This window comes from Macaca fascicularis, chromosome 3, assembly GCF_037993035.2.
Source record: "Macaca fascicularis isolate 582-1 chromosome 3, T2T-MFA8v1.1".
Lineage (NCBI taxonomy): Eukaryota > Metazoa > Chordata > Mammalia > Primates > Cercopithecidae > Macaca > Macaca fascicularis.
Window position 1 is genome coordinate 74,183,341 of NC_088377.1, and position 18,231 is coordinate 74,201,571.

Consider the following 18,231-nt stretch of genomic DNA (forward strand, 5'->3'; position numbering starts at 1 on the left):
CTTGCTATATTGCCCAGGCTGATCTTGAACTCTTGGCCTCCCAAAGTGCTGGGATTACAGGTGTGAGCCATTGCACCTACCCCTGGGAACTTTTTGCTGGGAAAGGTTTCTTTTATCTTTCCTGGCTTCAGGAGGGCAGGACCCCAAACCAAGGGTTTCTCCAAGAGAACAGCGCTTTGGGGATGAAAGTGGGGTCAGTACTCGGGGTGGAGCGGAGTTGGCTGTAGCCTACAGGGCCTGCTGGAGCCTAGGACAGCACTTCGTGGGGAGAGCTTGGGCCTTACCTGCCCAGGATCTCTTTGGGCTCGTAATTCTCATAGAAGTCCTGTGCAGAATGAGAGTCCGGCAGTGCCTCATCCCGGGTCATGCTCAGATCTTCAGCAGGGGAACTCTGAGTGGCTCTGAGAGGGGAACAGAAAGAAGCTGTCAGCCTTCCTGACCCAGGGGGTGTTCTCCTTGGGGCCTGGAACTGTTTCTCACTCATCCTTGTATCTGGCACCACACTGGCCTATAGTGAATGTTCCAAATAAATGTTTGTGAATTGAGGCCGGGCGTGGTGGCTCACACCTATAATCCCAGCACTTTGGGAAGCTGAGGCAGATAGATCACTTGAGGCCAGGATTTCAAGACCAGCCTGGCCAACATGGTGAAACCCCATCTCTACTAGAAATACAAAAATTAGCTGGGTGCAGTGGCACACGCTTGTAGTCTCAGCTATTTGGGAGGCTGAGGCAGGAGAATCACTTGAACCTAGGAGGCAGAGGTTGCAGTGAGCGGAGATCACATCACTGCACTCCCGCCTGGGCCACATAGCCAGACTCTGGCTCAAAAAAAGTAAATTCTTTGTAGAGATGGGGTCTTGCTCTGTTACCCAGCCGGGAGTGCAATGGTACCATCATAGCTCACTGCTGCCTCAACCACCTGGGCTCAAGTGATCCTCACACCCTAGCCGCCTGAGTAGCTGGGACTAAAGTACCCCCCAGGCTGGAGTGCAGTGGTGCAATCTTGGCCCTCGGCTCACTGCAACCTCCACCTCCCATGTTCAAGCGATTCTCCTGCCTCAGCCTCCCAAGTAGCTGGAATTACAGGCACCTACCACCACGCCTGGCTAATTTTTTCTATTTTTAGTAGACAGGATTTCACCATGTTGGCCAGGCTGGTGTCGAACTCCTGACCTCAGGTGATCCCACCGCCTTGGTCTCCCAAAGTGCTGGGATTACAGGCGTGAACCACCACGCCCAGCTCTAATATTTAAGTTTTTTGTAGAGATGGGGTCTCCCTATGTTGCCCAAGCTAGTCTCAAACTCCTGGCCTCAAGCATTCTTCCCGCCTCAGCCTCCCAAAGAGATGGGATTATAGGCATGAGCCACCACTGGACCTGGCCACAATTTCCTTTTTAATAGGCCACTCCTGTAGCCTCTCCTTATCTCCCCTTGTTGTGACTGTGCTTCCTGAAAACACACCCCCTTCTAGGACAGGTTTCCTGTGCTCCATCCCATTGCTCCTTCCTCATGTTTTGTGTGTGTGTGTGTGTGTGTGTGTGTGTAGAGATGGAGTCTTGGTCTGTCACCCAGGCTGGAGTGCAGTGGTGTGACCTTGGTTCACTGCAACCTCCCCTTCCCGGGTTCAAGCAATTCTCCTGCCTCAGCCTTCAGAGTAGCTGGGATTACAGACACGCACCACCATGCCTGGCTAATTTTTTTGTATTTTTAGTCGAGATGGGGTTTCACCATGTTGGCCAGGATGGTCTCAAACTCCTGACCGCAAATGATCCACACACCTTGGCCTCCCAAAGTGCTGAGATTACAGGCGTGAGCCACTGCACCCGGCCCTTCCTCATGTATTCTATCCATAACTGGGACTTTCATAATCACTCACTCACTCATTCATTACATCTCCATTCTGCAGACATTGAACACCCACTCTTTGCCAACCACTATGCTGGGTGCTCTGAGGGATGGAGAGCTGGGTGGGTCCATCCCGGTCCCTACCTCTGGCGTCATTCGCCAGTGTATGCTCTCACCTCCCCCGCTAGACTGTCGCCTCTAGGATGTCCTAGCCGTCTCTGCCCCCCATACCCAGTGCGGGTGTCTGGCAGGGGCTATTCCTTGAATGTGAGTCAATGGTTGGGCAGGTACCCCTTTGGTGCTCAGGGTCCTGCTGGCAGAATGCCCCATGTCCTACCTAACAATGGCCAGTGAGCCCTGAGTGGCCCTGCTGCAGCATAGAGGCCGTACAGAGCCAGGACACTCAGGCCTGGACACAGAGGCGCTGAGCTACCCCGCCTTGCGTCAGGAACATGGAGGCTCCTACCAGGGAACTCCACTCCTGCTTCAGATGTAGGATTTAGGCCTGGCATGATGGCTCACACCTGTTATCCCAGCACTTTGGGAGGCTGAGGCGGGCAGATCACTTGAGGTCAGGAGTTCGAGACCAGCCTGGGCTACATGGCGAAACCCCATCTCTACAAAAAATACAAAAATTAGCCAGGCATGATGGCTCTCGGACCTGTGGTCCCAGTTACTTGGGAGCTGAGGCAGGACGATCACTTGAACCCAGGAGGTGGAGGTTGCAGTGAGCTGAGATCGCACTACTGCACTCCAGCCTAGGTGACGGAGTGAGTGAGACTCTGTCTCAAAAAAACAAAACAAAACAGGCCGGGCACGGTGGCTCATGCCTGTAATCCCAACACTCTGGGAGGCTGAGGTGGGAGGATCACGAGGTCAGGAGATTGAGACCATCCTGGCTAACATGGTGAAACCCCGTCTCTACTAAAAAATACAAAACATTAGCTGGGCGTGGTAGTGGGCACCTGCAGTCCCAGCTACTCGGGAGGCTGAGGCAGGAGAATGGCGTGAACACGGGACACGTTGCTTGCAATGAGCCAAGATCATGCCACTGCACTCCAGTCTGGGCAACAGAGCGAGACTCCATCTCAAAAACAAAACAAAACAAAAAAACAAGACAAAACAAAACAAAATCAGATGCAGGATTTGAGGAATGCAGAAAATACCATTTACCAACAGGGAAAAAGGCAGATAGAAAACAGGCCCAACCTGCCACTCAGCAGGGCCAAAGCTGCCTCCAACCCCCTTTTCCCCACTGCTTCTGGGCCTAAGAAGGCCTGGCCTCTCAAAGGAGCCAATTTGCTGACCAGCCAAGCAGCAGCTCTGGCTGCCTCCGGGATTGGGCAGGCTGTTCCAGGAATCCTGGTGGCCCCACTACTGGGTGCCTGGTTACCAGAGGAAGGTTTAGAATAACAAGTCCCCTCTGCTGGTGCCAGGCATCTGGGCTGCTCACGCACAGGCCTTCTCTGCCTGCCCCATCAGCAACTCGGCGGAGCCTGGGACTGTCTGTTTCCCATAAAAACAAGCCCATTTGCTGGTAAGTCCTTCTAAGTCCTCACAATGGGCATCTGTGCCTCATCACCTCCCAAAGCTGGGTAGTGCCAGCTCTCTCCTCTCCCCCAGCCCTCCATGAGCAGAAAGTACACCTGGAACCCCCATGAGATGCCAGCCTAGGCCTAAGGCTCCAGTCCTTGGCACAGCCTACTTGGCCAAGTTGTGGCTACACTCACCTTTCCTGGGGTGCTGAGGAGGTGGTTATCTTGCCCCAGCTCCAGCTCTGACTGGGGCCAACTTAGTGCCCCTGTCTACTGCCCCACCCACCCCTCACACCTTTCCCAAGACCCCTGTGGACAGGGTTCCCACATGGGAGTAGGTAGCCCAGTCCTTTTTTTAGACAGAATCTCTCTCTGTCACCCAGACTGGAGTGCAGTGGCGCGATCTCAGCTCACGGCAACTTCTGCTTTCCGGGTTCAAGCGATTCTCCTGCCTCAGCCTCCTGAGTAGCTAGGACTACAGGCATGAGCCACCATACCCAGCTAATTTTTGTATTTTTAGTAGATACGGGGCTCCACCATGTTAGCCAGGCTGGTCTTGAACTCCTGACCTCAAGTGACCCTCCCACCTTGGCCTCCCAAAGTGCTGGGATTACAGGTGTGAGCCACCGTGCCTACCTGGCCTGGTCCTTTTTGGCACATAACTTCCCTCCCCTGGACTCTGAAAGTCCAAAAAACCAGATCAGCCTCAGGACCTCTTTTCTGTAGGAAAGTCCCCAGATGGGGGTTTCAAGGGTCAGTGCTGCCACTCTCCCTGGTCCATCCGCCTTTAGAAAAGAGACATGGATAGAGTGGATGTGGGAGTTTCTGTCTTCTCCACCCTCACTCCTCCCTGCTCCCTGCCTGTCACCTGGCTTTTGTCCATCAATGGGCTAGCTACTCACAGTTAAGTCCTTGCAGGCTCTTGAAGGAGCTTGACAAGAATCCCAAAGGCCTCAGAGCCCTCGGGGAGAGGGGACCACAGAGGGCTGAAGCCGTGTCCTGAGCAGACACTTGGAAGATATCGTCTGCTGTTGTTTTGGGTTTTGCTATTTGATGACCGGAGGCTAACGTGCCAAAAATAAATCACAACTGCAAACCCGGGAGGCAGGCCAAGGCTCCGCAGGGACAGGGCATGGGGCCGAGTATCACCAGGGGGGACCTCTGGTGGAGGATGAGGGAAACTCGGGTGGCCTGAGACCAGGCCAGACAGGATGTATTGATCCTCCCTCTGGAGCTCCCTTGGCTTTCAGGACCAGAGAACGTAAATCCAGCCTCGTGCGGAGGGCACTAGCTTCACTGGGAGCAATTTTGATTTCTGCGTATGCTGACAGCACTGCCCTGGAGGCTTTCTCAGTGAACGACTGCAGCAGCTGACTGCCCTGGCTGTCCCAGGGACATTTAGGGACAGTGTGCGTGATTACCCTGTATAATGCAGACCTGTACAGATTAGGGAGGCCGGGTGCAGTGGTGAAGGGGTGGCCTACCCTTCCACACCTGTGGGCGTTTCTCGTTAGGTGGAATGAGAGACTTGAGAAAAGAAATGAGACACAGAGACAAAGTATAGAGAAAGAAAAAGTGGGCCCAGGGGACCAGCGCTCAGCATACAGAGGACCCACATCGGCACTGGTCTCTGAGTTCCCTAGTATTTATTGATAATTATCTTTACCATCTTAAAGATAAGGGAGTGGCAGGATAATAGGATCATTGTAGGGAGAAAATCAGCAGTAAGACATACGAATAAAGATCTCTGTGACGTGAATAAATTTAAAGGAAAATGCTGTGCCTTGATATGCATATGCAAACATCTCCATAAACCTCTTAGCAGCATTGCTCCAGCAAGTCCCAGCTTTTGCCGTAAGGTGGTTTTCCATTGCCCAGATGCTTTTCTCTATCTCAACTGCCAACAACCGCCAAAAGGCCTTCTTTCCTCTTGTACTAGTCCTCCTCATCACAGACCCTTCACGGGTGTCAGGCTGGGGGACGATCAGGTCTTTCCCTTCCCACAAGGCCATATTTCAGACTATCACATGGGGAGAAACCTTGGACAATACCTAGCTTTCCTAGGCAGAGGTCCCTGCGACCTTTGGCAGTGTACGTGTCCCTGGGTACTTGAGATTAAGAGAATGGTGATGACTTTTAACCAGCAAGCTGCCTTCAGGCACTTGTTTAACAAAGGCACATCCTGCACAGCCCAAAATCCATTAAACCTTGAGTCACCACAGCACATGTCTCTTGCAAGGACAAGGTTGGGGGTAGGGTCACAGATTAACAGCATCTCAAATACAGAACAAAATGGAGTCTCTTATGTCTACCTTTTTCTATATAGACACAGTAACAGTCTGATCTTTCTTTCTTTTCCCCACACAGTGGCTCACACTCAGCACTTTGGGAGACCAAGGCAGGAGGATTATTTAAGTCCAAGAGTTTGACAGCAGCCTGGGCAACAAAGTGAGACCCTGGCTCTACAAAAAAATTAAAAAATTAGCCAGGTGTGGTGGCACACACCTGTGGTCCCAGCTACTCAGGCGGCTTACTGTGGAGGATCACTTGAACCTGGGAGGTCAAGGCTTCAGTGAGCTATGATCATGCCACTGCACTCCAGCCTTAGCAACAGAGACTCAGTCTCAATCAATCAATCAATCAATCAATCAATCAAAAAGGGACCTTCCCCTGCAGGAATCCACCTCTGATCTACCCTCCATAATTTCATGTAAAAAACCTTCCTTTAAGGCCAGGCACGGTGGCTCACGCCTGTAATCCCAGCACTTTGGGAGGCCGAGGCGGGTGGATCACCTGAAGTCAGGAGTTTGAGACTATCCTGGACAACATGACGAAACCATATCTCTACCAAGAATACAAAAATTAGCCAGGCATGGTAGTGAGCACCTGTAATCCCAGCTACTCAGGAGGCTGAGGCGGGAGAATCACTTAAACTTGGAAAGCAGAAGTTGCAGTGAGCCAAAGTCATGCCACTGCACTCCAGCCAGGGTGACAAAGCGAGACCCTGTCTCAAAACAAAAAACAAAAAACCTTCCTTTAATCTTACATCAGATGTGTGGGTTTTAAAAATTATTTATGTGTTTTGGCCGGGCGCGGTGGCTCAAGCCTGTAATCCCAGCACTTTGGGAGGCCGAGGCAGGTGGATCACGAGGTCCGGAGATCGAGACTATCCTGGCTAACATGGTGAAACCCCGTCTCTACTAAAAATACAAAAAACTAGCCGGGCGTGGTGGCGGGCGCCTGTAGTCTCAGCTACTTGGGAGGCTGAGGCGGGAGAATGGCGTGAACCCGGGAGGCGGAGCTTGCAGTGAGCCGAGATCACGCCACTGCACTCCAGCCTGGGAGACACAGCAAGACTCCGTCTCAAAAAAAAAAAAAAAAAAAAATTATTTATGTGTTTTATTTATTTTATTTTATTGAGACGGAGTCTTGCTTTGTGGCCTGCACTGGAAGGCAGTGGTGTGATCTCAGCTCACTGCAACCTCTGCCTCCTGGGTTCAAGCGGTTCTCCTGCCTCAGCCTCCCATGTAGCTGGGATTACAGGCGCCCACCACCACACCCAGAAATTTTTGTATTTTTAGTACAGATGGGGTTTCGCCATGTTGGCCAGGATGGTCTTGAACTCCTGACCTCAGGTGATCCACCCGCCTCGGCCTCCCAAAGTGCTGAGACTACAGGTGTGAGCCACCACACCCGGCCTATTTTTTTTTTTTGAGATGGAGTCTCACTCTGTCGCCCAGGCTGGAGTGCAGTGGTACGATCTTGGCACACTGCAACCTCCACCTCCGGGGTTCAAGTGATTCTCCTGCTTCAGCCTCCCGAGTAGCTGGGATTATAGGCGCAAGCCACCAAGCCAGGCTAATTTTTGAATTTTTTTTTCTTTGGAAACAGTTTCACTCTCGTTGCCCAGGCTGGAGTGCAATGGCATGATCTCGGCTCATTGCAACCTCTGCCTTTCGGGTTCAAGCAATTCTCCTGCCTCAGTCTCCCAAGTAGCTGGGATTACAGGTATGTGCCACCACACCTGGCTAATTTTGTATTTTTAGTAGAGACGGGGTTTCTCCATGTTGGTCAGGCTGGTCTTGAACTCCTGACCTCAGGTGATTCGCCTGCCTTGACCTCCCAGAGTGCTGAGATTACAGGCTTCAGCCACCACACCTGGCTGTTTTTAATTTTATATGTATTTTTAATTTTCAAAATAGAGATGGGAGCCGGGGACGGTGGCTCACACCTGTAATCCCAGCACTTTGGGAGGCTGAGGTGGGAGGATCACCTGAGGTCAGGAGTTCGAGGCCAGCCTGGCCAACATGGTAAAACCCCATCTCTAATAAAAATACAAAAATTAGACTGGGCGTGGTGGCTCACGCCTGTAATCCCAGCACTTTGGGAGGCCAAGGCGGGCAGATCACGAGGTCAGGAGATTGAGACCATCCTGGCTAACACGGCAAAACCCTGTCTCTACTAACAATACAAAAATTAGCTGAGCGTGGCGGTGGGCACCTGTAGTCCCAGCTACTCAGGAAGCTGAGGCAGGAGAATGGTATGAACCCAGGAGGCAGAGCTGTACTCCAGCCTGGGTGACAGAGCCAGACTCCGTCTCAAAAAACAAACAAAAAACAAAAATTAGTCTGGCGTGGTGGTGGGTGCCTGTAGTCCCAGGTACTCTGGACACTGAAGCAGGAGAATCGCTTGAACCCAGGAGGCAGAGGTTGCAGTGAGCCAAGATCGTGCCACTGCACTCCAGCCTGGGTGACAGAGCAAGACTCTGTCTCAAAATAAATAAATAAATAAATAAATAAATAAATAAATAAATAAATAAATATAAAAATTAAAAAATAAAATAACAAAAGAGATGGGGGTCTCACGATGTTGCCCTGACAGGTCTCAAAGTTCTGGGTTCAAGCAATCCTCCTGTTTTGGTCCTCCCAAAGTGCTGGGATTACAGGCGTGAGAAACCACACTCGACCACAGATACCTAATTGATACACATTTTACAAAGCACTTCATAGTTTCACTTGGTCCACAAAACCCTGGTATTAAGCCAATTTTAGAGAGAGTGTGACTTGGTCAAGGTTGCCAAGTAGGTGAGTTGGAGAGCCTAGATTAACCGTGGATGTTGTGGGCACCAGCATTTCCTTATAATGCTGACCATCTGGCTGGCTGTGGTGGCTCACATCTGTAATCCCAGCACTTTGGGAGGCTGAGGTAGGCAGATCATGAGGTCAGGAGATCGAGACCATCCTGTCCAACATGGTGAAACCCTGTCTCTACTAAAAATACAAAAATTAACTGGGCACGGCAGCGCATGCCTGTAATGCCAACTACTCGGGAAGCTGAGGCAAGTGAATTGCTTGAACCCGGGAGGCATTGCAGTGAGCCAAGATCGCACCACTAAACTCCAGCCTGGTGACAGAGCTAGACTCCGTCTCAATAATAGTAATAGTAATAATAATGCTGACCATCTATTTCTTTCACTTTGGGGAAAATTTTTGTTGAATTGTTTACATACAAATGAGCTGAAAAAGACTTTAGGGTATGAGTGCTAAGCATAAAAGCCTCCAACTTACATTGAAACACAAATTCTGCAAGGTTTAAAATACCTGGAACTCTTTAACTTACTGTTTTCTCTTTTGTTTTGCTTTTTAGACAGGTCTTGCTCTGTTGCCCAGGCTGGAGTGCAGTGGCGCAAACATGGCTCACTACAGTCTTGACCTCTTGGACTCAAGAGAGCCTCTTGCCTCAGGCTCCTAAATAGCTGGGACCACAAGCGGGCACCACCATGGCCAGCAATTGTCTTTTCTTTTTTTTTTTTTGAGATGGAGTTTCGCTCTTATAGCCCAGGCTGGAGTGCAATGGCACAATCTTGGCTCACTGTAACCTCTGCCTCCTGGGTTCAAGTGATTCTCCTGCCTCAGCCTCCTGAGTAGCTTGGATTACAGGTGTGCATCACCACGCCTGGCTAATTATTATTATTATTATTATTATTTTTTGAGACGGAGTCTGGCTCTGTCACCCAGGCTGGAGTGCAGTGGCGCGATCTCGGCTCACTGCAAGCTCCGCCTCCCGGGTTTACGCCATTCTCCTGCCTCAGCCTCCTGAGTAGCTGGGACTACAGGCGCCCGCCACCTCGCCCGGCTAGTTTTTTGTATTTTTTAGTAGAGACGGGGTTTCACCGTGTTAGCCAGGATGGTCTCGATCTCCTGACCTCGTGATCCGCCCGTCTCGGCCTCCCAAAGTGCTGGGATTACAGGCTTGAGCCACCGCGCCCGGCCATTTTTTTTTTTTTTTAAGTAGAGATGGGGTTTCACCATGTTGGTCAGGCTGGGCTTGAACGCCTGACCTCAGGTGATCTGCCCACCTCGGCCTCCGAAAGTACTGGGATCACAGGCGTGAGTCACCGTGCCAGGCCTAATTTACTACTTTTTTTTTTTTTAAACAAGAGTCTCGCTCTAGTCACCTACGCTGGGATGCAGTAGCACGATCCTGGCTCACTGCAACCTCTGCCTCCAGGGTTCAAGCAATTCTCCTTGCCCCGGCCTCTTTGAGTAGCTGAGACTACAGGCGTGTGCCACCAGGCCTGGCAAATTTTTTTTTTTCTTTTTGAGACAGAGTTTTGCTCTGTTACCCAGGCTGGAGTGCAGTGGCGCAATCTCGTCTCACTGCAACCTCTGCTTCCCAGGTTCAAGCAATTCCCTTGCCTCAGCCTCCCAAATAGCTGAAATTGCAGGCACCCACCACCATGCCCTGCTAAGTTTTGTATTTTTAGTAGAGATGAGAGTTCACTATGTTAGCTAGGCTGGTCTCGAACTCCTGACCTCAGGTGATCCGCCCTCCTTAGCCTCCCAACGTGCTGGGATTACAGGCATGAGCCACCACGCCCGGCCTAATTTACCGTTAATAGACCTATTTTCTCCCTCACATTTCTTTTTTTTTTTTTTTTTTTTTTTTTTTTTTTGAGACGGAGTCTCGCTGTGTCTCCCAGGCTGGAGTGCAGTGGCGTGATCTCGGCTCACTGCAAGCTCCGCCTCCCGGGTTCACGTCATTCTCCCGCCTCAGCCTCCCAAGTAGCTGAGACTACAGGCGCCCGCCACCATGCCCGGCTAGTTTTTTGTATTTTTTTAGTAGAGACGGGGTTTCACCATGTTAGCCAGGATAGTCTTGATCTCCTGACCTCGTGATCCACCTGCCTCGGCCTCCCAAAGTGCTGGGATTACAGGCTTGAGCCACCGCGCCCACCCTCCCTCACATTTCTAAGCTACATATTTGACTCTTGCTGGCTTGTTATCTTCAGGTGATTGGTTCCAAGGCTTCTATGGATAACAAAAATCCACAGATGCTCACGTCCCTTATATAAAATGCCACATTATTTGCATATAACCTATGCATATCCTGCTGTATACTTTAACTAAACTCTAGATTACTTATAATACCTAGTATAATGCAAACAGGATATAAATAGTTGTTACACTGTATTGTTTAGGGAATGACAAGGAAAATAGTCTACATGTTTCCTACAGAAATGACCCTGAATTTTTTCAAAAAAAATTATTTTGAGACAGGGTCTCACTCTGGGCTGGTGTTCCGTGGCGTGATCATAGCTCACAGCAATCTTGAACTGGGCTTCCGCGATCCCCCCACCTCAGCCTCCCTAGTGGCTGAGACTACAGGTACATGCTACTGCACCTGGCTGATTTATTTTTGTTGGGATCTCACTTTGTTGCACAGGCTTCAAATATTCTCAATCCTCGACTGGCTGAAATCGATGGACGCGGAACTCAGGGAATTGGCGCACTGACTGGACAATCAATGAATGCATCACAAAATCCTTTCTGACCTTAGGGCAAAAGGCCAGTGCCCCTAAAGGATTATTCCACACCTTTCTCCTTGTAGCAATGACTCCTACCAGGGAAAGGCAAGGCTAGTCACGCTTGCATTTTGTCACTTGTTCATTTCTCTTTGATTCAATGTATTTGAATCACCACTACACCTGGACACGAGGGACATCTGAGTATTAACACTACAGACTCACAGAAGTCCCGAGCATCCAGGAAAACGAGTAGAAGTGTCTTCTATAAACCCAGGAGGGAATGTGCTGGGGGACTGGCCAGGAGTGAACTCTGCTGAGGCCCTCTTTGAGTCTCTTTCAGGAACTGAATGTTTAGGCACTCCAGGAACACAGTTGGTAGGAAGCAAGACGCAACTGGTTAATTCCCTCAATTACCAGCATCTCACTCACCTGGCAGTGATGTAGGGCTCTGAAACTCAGAAAAAAATCAGAAAACAGAACCTACGGAGGCCGGGTGGGTGGCTGATGCCTATAATCCCAGCACTTCGGAAGGCCGAGGCAGGTGGATCACCTGAGGTTGAGTTCTATACCAGCCTGGTCAACATAGTGAAACTGTCTCTGCTGCTCACTTTGGGAAAAAAAAAAAAAAAGACCTGCTGATCCTTTTGTAGTTGATGACTGGGTTTTCACGCTCATAGATGAAGTGTGCCTCCCTCAAAACTGGTTACATTGACACATTACCTATCTGACATGAAAAAGCGGCCTACTCCAAACTGAATTCCATCCCCTTAAAGTTCTTCCCTAGCACGGAGTGGGGGATGGCAGCCTGAGTGTTTTAAGAGGAGGCGGCTACAACACCTTAAGCAGAGGAAATGCACCTTCAGGGGAACTGCACATATTAAGAATGCTTTTTTATCTTCAATCTGGGCGTCCAAGGGAGAAGGGAGAGAATACAGTCACCGGTTTAGTTACAGTTTATGGTTAGGGCCAGTAAAGTCCCTTCCTCATCCCTCTTTTCCACTTATCACTAGAGACAGAAACTAAGAACCATGACTCCAGGCTGCTAAAAGCCTAAAGCAAAAGAAAACAGAACAAAAGGTGGGTTGCACAAGCTTGCTTGGAAACAGTAGAGGAATAGTGACATGCAGTGCTGACCTGGCCACAGGGAACCGACCCCAAATAGACCTAGTCCTGTTTCCTTTATCATTCACCTGATTAAAACAATGTAATTTTTTTTTCTTGAGACAGTCTTGCTATGTCACACAGGCTGGAGTGCAGTGGCATGGTCTCGGTTCACTGCAACCTCTGCCTCCTGAGTTCAAGCGATTCTCCAGCCTCAGCCTCCCAAGTAGCTGGGATTACAGGCATCTGCCAGCACGCCTGGCTTAAAACAGTATTTTAAGCAGTTTCCTACTACTGCTCAGCTTACTTAATTCCAGACCCACAGCACCTGGAACCTTTGAATTGAGGACACGTTTGTGACTGAGTTACTCCTTATATAACCCCTCAGGGAGCTGTCAGATCTGGGAGGATGCTAATTTCTTTTTTTTTTTTTTTGAGACGGAGTCTCACTCTATTGCCCAGGCTGGAGTGCAGTGGCGCGATCTTGGCTCACTGCAAGCTCCACCTCTTAGGTTCACGCTATTCTCCTGCCTCAGCCTCCAGAGTAGCTGGGACTACAGGTGCCTGCCACCATGCCTGGTTAATTTCTTGTATTTTTAGTAGGGACGGGGTTTCACCGTGTTAGCCAGGATGGTCTCGATCTCCTGACCTCATGATCCCCCATCTTGGCCTCCCAAAGTGCTAGAATTACAGGTGTGAGCCACCACACCTGGCTGAGAATGCTAATTTCATAACCAGAAACAATAGACTAAATGAACCACATCTTGGAAGAAAATGACTTTATTCTAATTAACTCACAAAGAATAAAATCATTAACAGCTAGTTTAAGGAGGTAACACATTTTGCCCAGTCCCAAATTCTACAGAGTAGGAACACACCCCCTTCCATTTCAGTTCTGAAGCAAGGAAGCTAGGAATGACAGGAGAGGTTTAACTGATGGTTACACTTTATACCTTCACTATCAATTCTATTTTTACACTAAATTAACTTAAGGTATGAGAGCTGATTTTCCATCTCTCCAGGTTGAACTTCTTGATTAGGCCAATCCTGCAAACAGAAAAGATTAAGTTAGAAGAGTGCTGGCTTCATATACTCAACAAAACAGAAGACTTCCAAATTATGAAAGCAGCGACAAAAGGCCAAGGCTATGGCCTTTTTTTTTTTTTTTTTGGATAAAAAATAGAGATGATGTCTTGCTATGTTGCCTAGGCTGGTCTCGAACTCCTAGACTCAAGCAATCCTCCCACCTTGACCTTCCAGAGTTTCCACCAAGTTTATGGTTTTGTTTGTAAGCTACTGAAGGCATCCTACGACTAACAACACACCCTCAATCTCAAGAGTTCCCCTGAGGAACTTAATTAACTCCTTTCACTCAATGAGGTACAGATACCAGGTATCAGTCTTTTTGTCTATTCCCGGATTCTGGTGACAACAGAATCTAATTTTATATCCACGGCCTTAAAGATAGGAAGTCACTCACATCCAGTAATCACAGTAAGATCTGGCATACTGATTTATACCTTCTTCTTTTTTTTCTTTTAAATTTGAGACGGAGTCTCGTACTGTTGCCCAGGCTGGAGTGCAGTGGCGAGATCTTGGCTCACTGCAACCTCTGCCTCCTGGGTTTAAGGGATTCTCCTGCCTCAGCCTCCTGAGTAGCTGGGATTACAGGTGCCTGCCACCACACCCAGCTAATTTTTGTATATTTAGTACAGACAGGGTTTTGCCATGTTGGCGAGGCTAGTCTCAAACTCCCGACATCAGGTGATCCACCCATCTTGGCTTCCCAAAGTGCTGGGATTACAAGTGTGAGCCACTGCTCCTGGCCTATACCTTCTAAAGGAAGAAGAAAACTCAGAAAATGACTAACAAAAATGACTAGAAACCTCTGGCCCAGTTGTTAGGAGTTAATTCTAGAGAAATTTCAACAAAGTCTTGTCTAATTTATTAATTTATTAAACACAGATTCCCCCCTAAGTTTTACAGGATCCAGGAATTCCACTGTGAATTAAGCAGATGTAAATTGGACAAATCACCTACCGTTTGCAAGTCGGCACTGTTTCAGCACCTCATTGAAACCCTCACAGAGCTTGATGTCACCCTGGTTCTGGGCACACTCCAGAAACTGTTTGATCTCATAGAAGCAAGGCTGCTGCTGCTGTGCCAGCTGGGTTCCCTGTGGCTCCTGTGAAGGCAAAACATTCAACATTGCTGAGAAAGAAAATCATACGTACGCCTAGACAATAAAGAGTATCCATCCTCTTTGAGGTTAACGGAAAATGGAACTAGCACCAGATGCAAATTAAAGTTTCCATCTATTAACATGGAAAGTGAAAACATTTATTTTTTTATTTTTTTTGACATGGGAGTCTCGCTCTGTCGCCCAGGCTGGAGTGCAGTGACGGGATCTCAGCTCACTGCAAGCTCTGCCTCCCGGGTTCACGCCATTCTCCTGCCTCAGCCTCCCAAGTAGTTGGGACTACAGGCGCCTGCCACCTCGCCCGGCTAGTTTTTTGTATTTTTTAGTAGAGACGGGGTTTCACCATGTTAGCCAGAATGGTCTTGATCTTGTGACCTCGTGATCCGCCCGTCTTGGCCTCCCAAAGTGCTGGGATTACAGGCTTGAGCCACCGCGCCCGGCCGGAAAGTGAAAACATTTAAATCTTCATTTACTTAAAAAATATTTTAGGCCGAACGTGGTGGCTCACACCTGTAATTCCAACACTTTGGGAGGCGAGGCCGAGGAGGGTGAATCACTTGAGGTCACGAGTTCGAGACCAGCCTGGCCCATATGGTGAAACCCCGTCTCAACTAAAAATACAAAAATGTAATCCAGCTACTCGGGAGGCTGAGGCAGGAGAATCGCTTGAACCCGGGAGGTGGAGCCTGGGTGACAGAGCACGACTCCACCTCCAAAAAAGAAAAAATTAAATAAATATTTTTAGTAAAGATAGGATCGCGCTATGTTGCCTAACCTGGTCTCAAACTTCTGGCAAGCAATCCCCTCACTTCAGCCTCCCAATGTGCTGGGATTATAGGCATAAGTCTCTGTGCCCAGTCAAAAGTGAAAATATTTAAAAGCAGAGAGCCAACAGCTTTAACCAAATTCCAGTTATAACTAGAAAGATTCATAAAGATGCAAATAAACAAGAATTGTTATCTTGTGAAGCTTCAGGGAGGAAAAATGGCAGTATTATAGAAAAATGGATGGAGCAGTTTCAAGCACACCAGAAATACAAGAGCATATACACCTATGCTCATTAGACTAGAAAACCCATACACATCAGAAAGATGGGTAATGGCAAATATCAGGTAAAAGAGCACAGAACTACGCAAGATTTTTTATTCGTTAACTAAAATCAAGACAGGGTTAGTAAGAAGTGTCTCTGGGATGAAATATTCAAAGGGAAAAGTGGTTGTTTTTACAGTGAGTCAAGTGGACTGTTACAAGTCTACTCCTTGGGAAGTAGCACAATTCGTACAGTACTTGTTGGTGCTGGCCTAAGGCAATAACTCAACGACCAAATGTGGCTTTAAAACCCATTGTCTATTAACAGCACAGTGGGTTCTAAAATCAAAGACAAGTCCTACACATAAGGAACTTACAAACATCTGGGTTTTCTCAGAAAATCCACCCATGGAAGGGAAATGCTGCCTAAATTCCCACCTGGTAAGTGATGTCAGGACTCGCAGGCTCGGCATTACTTCCTCCACTGAAGCCCCCAGTAATGGCATGACCCAGTGTGTGTCCCACAGCAGAGCCCACAGCCACGCCAGCTGCAGTGGTTGCCATCTGGGCCATCAGACCTGGCTGCCGGGGTGCAGCAGCAGAAGAGCCAACTGCAGATGGGGGTGCCGCTGCTGGTGGCTGAGCGACAGGTGCCGGCCTGGGTGCAGCTCTCATCTGAGGTGCCCGGCTATGAAAGAAAATAACAAAACATATCAAATTCCCAATTCCAACCAGTTTTGGAAATTGTCAACTTAACTTACATATTAAAATGGACCTCAAGATTTTCATTTCAAATTATTTACATCATTTTATCTCTTCAATTTTTTTTTTTTTTGGAGACAGAGCTTCGCTCTTGTTTCCCAGGCTGGAGTGCAATGGCTCAATCTCAGCTCATTGCAACCTCTGCCTCCCAGACTCAAGCGATTCTCTTGCCTCAGCCTTCCAAGTAGCTGGGATACAGGCACCTGCCACCACGTCCGGCTAATTTTTTGTATTTTTAGTAGAGATGGAGTTTTACCATGTTAGCCAGGCTGGTCTCAAACTCCTGACCTCAAGTGATCCACCTGCCTGGGCCTCCGGAAGTGTTGGGATTACAGGCGTGAGCCACCACCCCCGGCCACTTTAATCTTTTCTTGTAACAGTAATAGCCTAGGACAAACTAGTTTTTCCTGCTTTTTTGCAACCATTTCCATGTATTCACATAGCCCACAGTATCTTTAAAGACATATCCAATATGTCATAAGAAATATAGACTATTAAAAGTTAGAAAGATTCTTACAGAATTCATTCATTCAAGTATTAGGTTAACTACAAGGCGCTGGTAATAAAACTGTGAACAACAGACAAAAATCTCTGCATTCGGCCGGGCGCGGTGGCTCAAGCCTGTAATCCCAGCACTTTGGGAGGCCGAGACGGGCGGATCACGAGGTCAGGAGATCGAGACCATCCTGGCTGACACGGTGAAACCCCGTCTCTACTTTAAAAATACAAAAAACTAGCCGGGCGAGGTGGCGGCGCCTGTAGTCCCAGCTACTCGGGAGGCTGAGGCAGGAGAATGGCGTGAACCCGGGAGGCGGAGCTTGCAGTGAGCTGAGATCCGGCCACTGCACTCCAGCCTGGGCGGCAGAGCGAGACTCCGTCTCAAAAAAAAAAAAAAAAATCTCTGCATTCATGGAGTTTACATTTTATTGAGGGATCGAGTAACTAAAAACAGGCTGGGGAGTGGTGGCTCTTGTCTGTAATCCCAGTGATTAGGGAAGTGGAGGCGAAAGGATCATTTGAGGCCAGGACTTTGAGACCAGCCAGAGCCACATAATGAGACCCTGTCTCTACTAAAATATAAAATACAATAAAGTCGCCAGGTGTGGTGCACAGGTGGCGCACGCCTGTAGTTCCAGCTACTCTGGAGGCTGAGGTGAGAGAATAGTTTGAGCCCAGGAAGTCAAGGCTGCAGTTAGCCATGATTACGTCACTCACTACAGCCTGAGTTAGAGTTAGCCTCTGACTCAAAATATAAATAAATATTCTAATTAAGACCTAAAGATGGTCAACTGGGGAAATAATCTAGTCCAATTCCTTCATTTTACACATTAGAAAACAAGACTGGCGAAAGTGACTCGTCTGAACTATTATACCAAAAGCAACTTCAACTATTCCTCATCTGTTCAACGTTCAGATGCTTTCAACAATTTTGAGACCCCCTTCTTAAATAACAAAAGACTAATTATGTCCTGCATGTATTTAAAAATCTCCATATGTATCACGCTCCCTCTGACCATTTCCGGATCATTTCCTTGGGTGTTCTTTTCCCCCAAATCAGGCTAGGTCAAAGGTTATGCCTTCCTAGCACCTGGCCATAACGTTATGCCTTTCCCGTTGTTTGGATAGGAAGCTTTTTCTGTAAGTGAATTCCCTCCCCACACTCCCCTAACACACGTTTTACGCTCCATCTACCCCCGCCTGGCCGAGGCGAGCCCACGCCGCAGCCGGCCTTGGTTCGCCCCCGCCCGTGGCCTCCCTCTGCGTCATTGCCCCAGTAGGGTCCTGACGGCCACGCTTTGGTCTCAAACCCCGCGATGGTCTCACCTGGCCGGAGGGGCCATGCGGGAGGTGCGGCTTCGGCTTCCACGCGGCATCCTAGGTACTCGACGGCTCGGCCTCTGGACCTGTAACAACCCGCGAAGAGCTAAGCGACTTCTGAGAAGACCGGAA

The 18,231-nt window shown here is 48.8% G+C and overlaps 2 protein-coding genes and 1 pseudogene across 5 annotated transcripts in view; 1 reads left to right on the forward strand and 2 right to left on the reverse strand.

The window, feature by feature from the left end:
* The window catches only part of PHKG1 (phosphorylase kinase catalytic subunit gamma 1), a 12,982-nt gene extending 8,573 nt beyond the window's left edge, over nt 1–4,409 (reverse strand). For all 4 annotated transcript variants that reach the window (XM_045387709.3, XM_045387711.3, XM_005549546.5 and 1 more), the window contains exons 1-2: nt 4,285–4,409; nt 285–401 (exon numbers count right to left, since the gene is read on the reverse strand). In XM_045387709.3, the coding sequence (XP_045243644.1) occupies nt 285–367 (83 nt within the window). In that variant the 5' untranslated portion in view covers nt 368–401; nt 4,285–4,409. The remainder of the gene's footprint in view (nt 1–284; nt 402–4,284) is intronic.
* A 7,418-nt stretch (nt 4,410–11,827) lies between these two features.
* On the forward strand, nt 11,828–11,919 carry LOC123572695 (small nucleolar RNA U13; annotated as a pseudogene).
* Nucleotides 11,920–13,054: 1,135 nt separating this feature from the next.
* On the reverse strand, nt 13,055–18,227 carry CHCHD2 (coiled-coil-helix-coiled-coil-helix domain containing 2). Its single transcript, XM_005549548.4, has 4 exons — nt 18,106–18,227; nt 15,958–16,207; nt 14,331–14,475; nt 13,055–13,337 (listed from the first exon to the last, which is right to left on the reverse strand). The coding sequence occupies exons 1-4, from the start codon at nt 18,153–18,155 to the stop codon at nt 13,327–13,329; spliced, it is 456 nt and encodes a 151-aa protein (XP_005549605.1). The 5' UTR covers nt 18,156–18,227; the 3' UTR covers nt 13,055–13,326.
* Nucleotides 18,228–18,231: the final 4 nt, after the last annotated feature.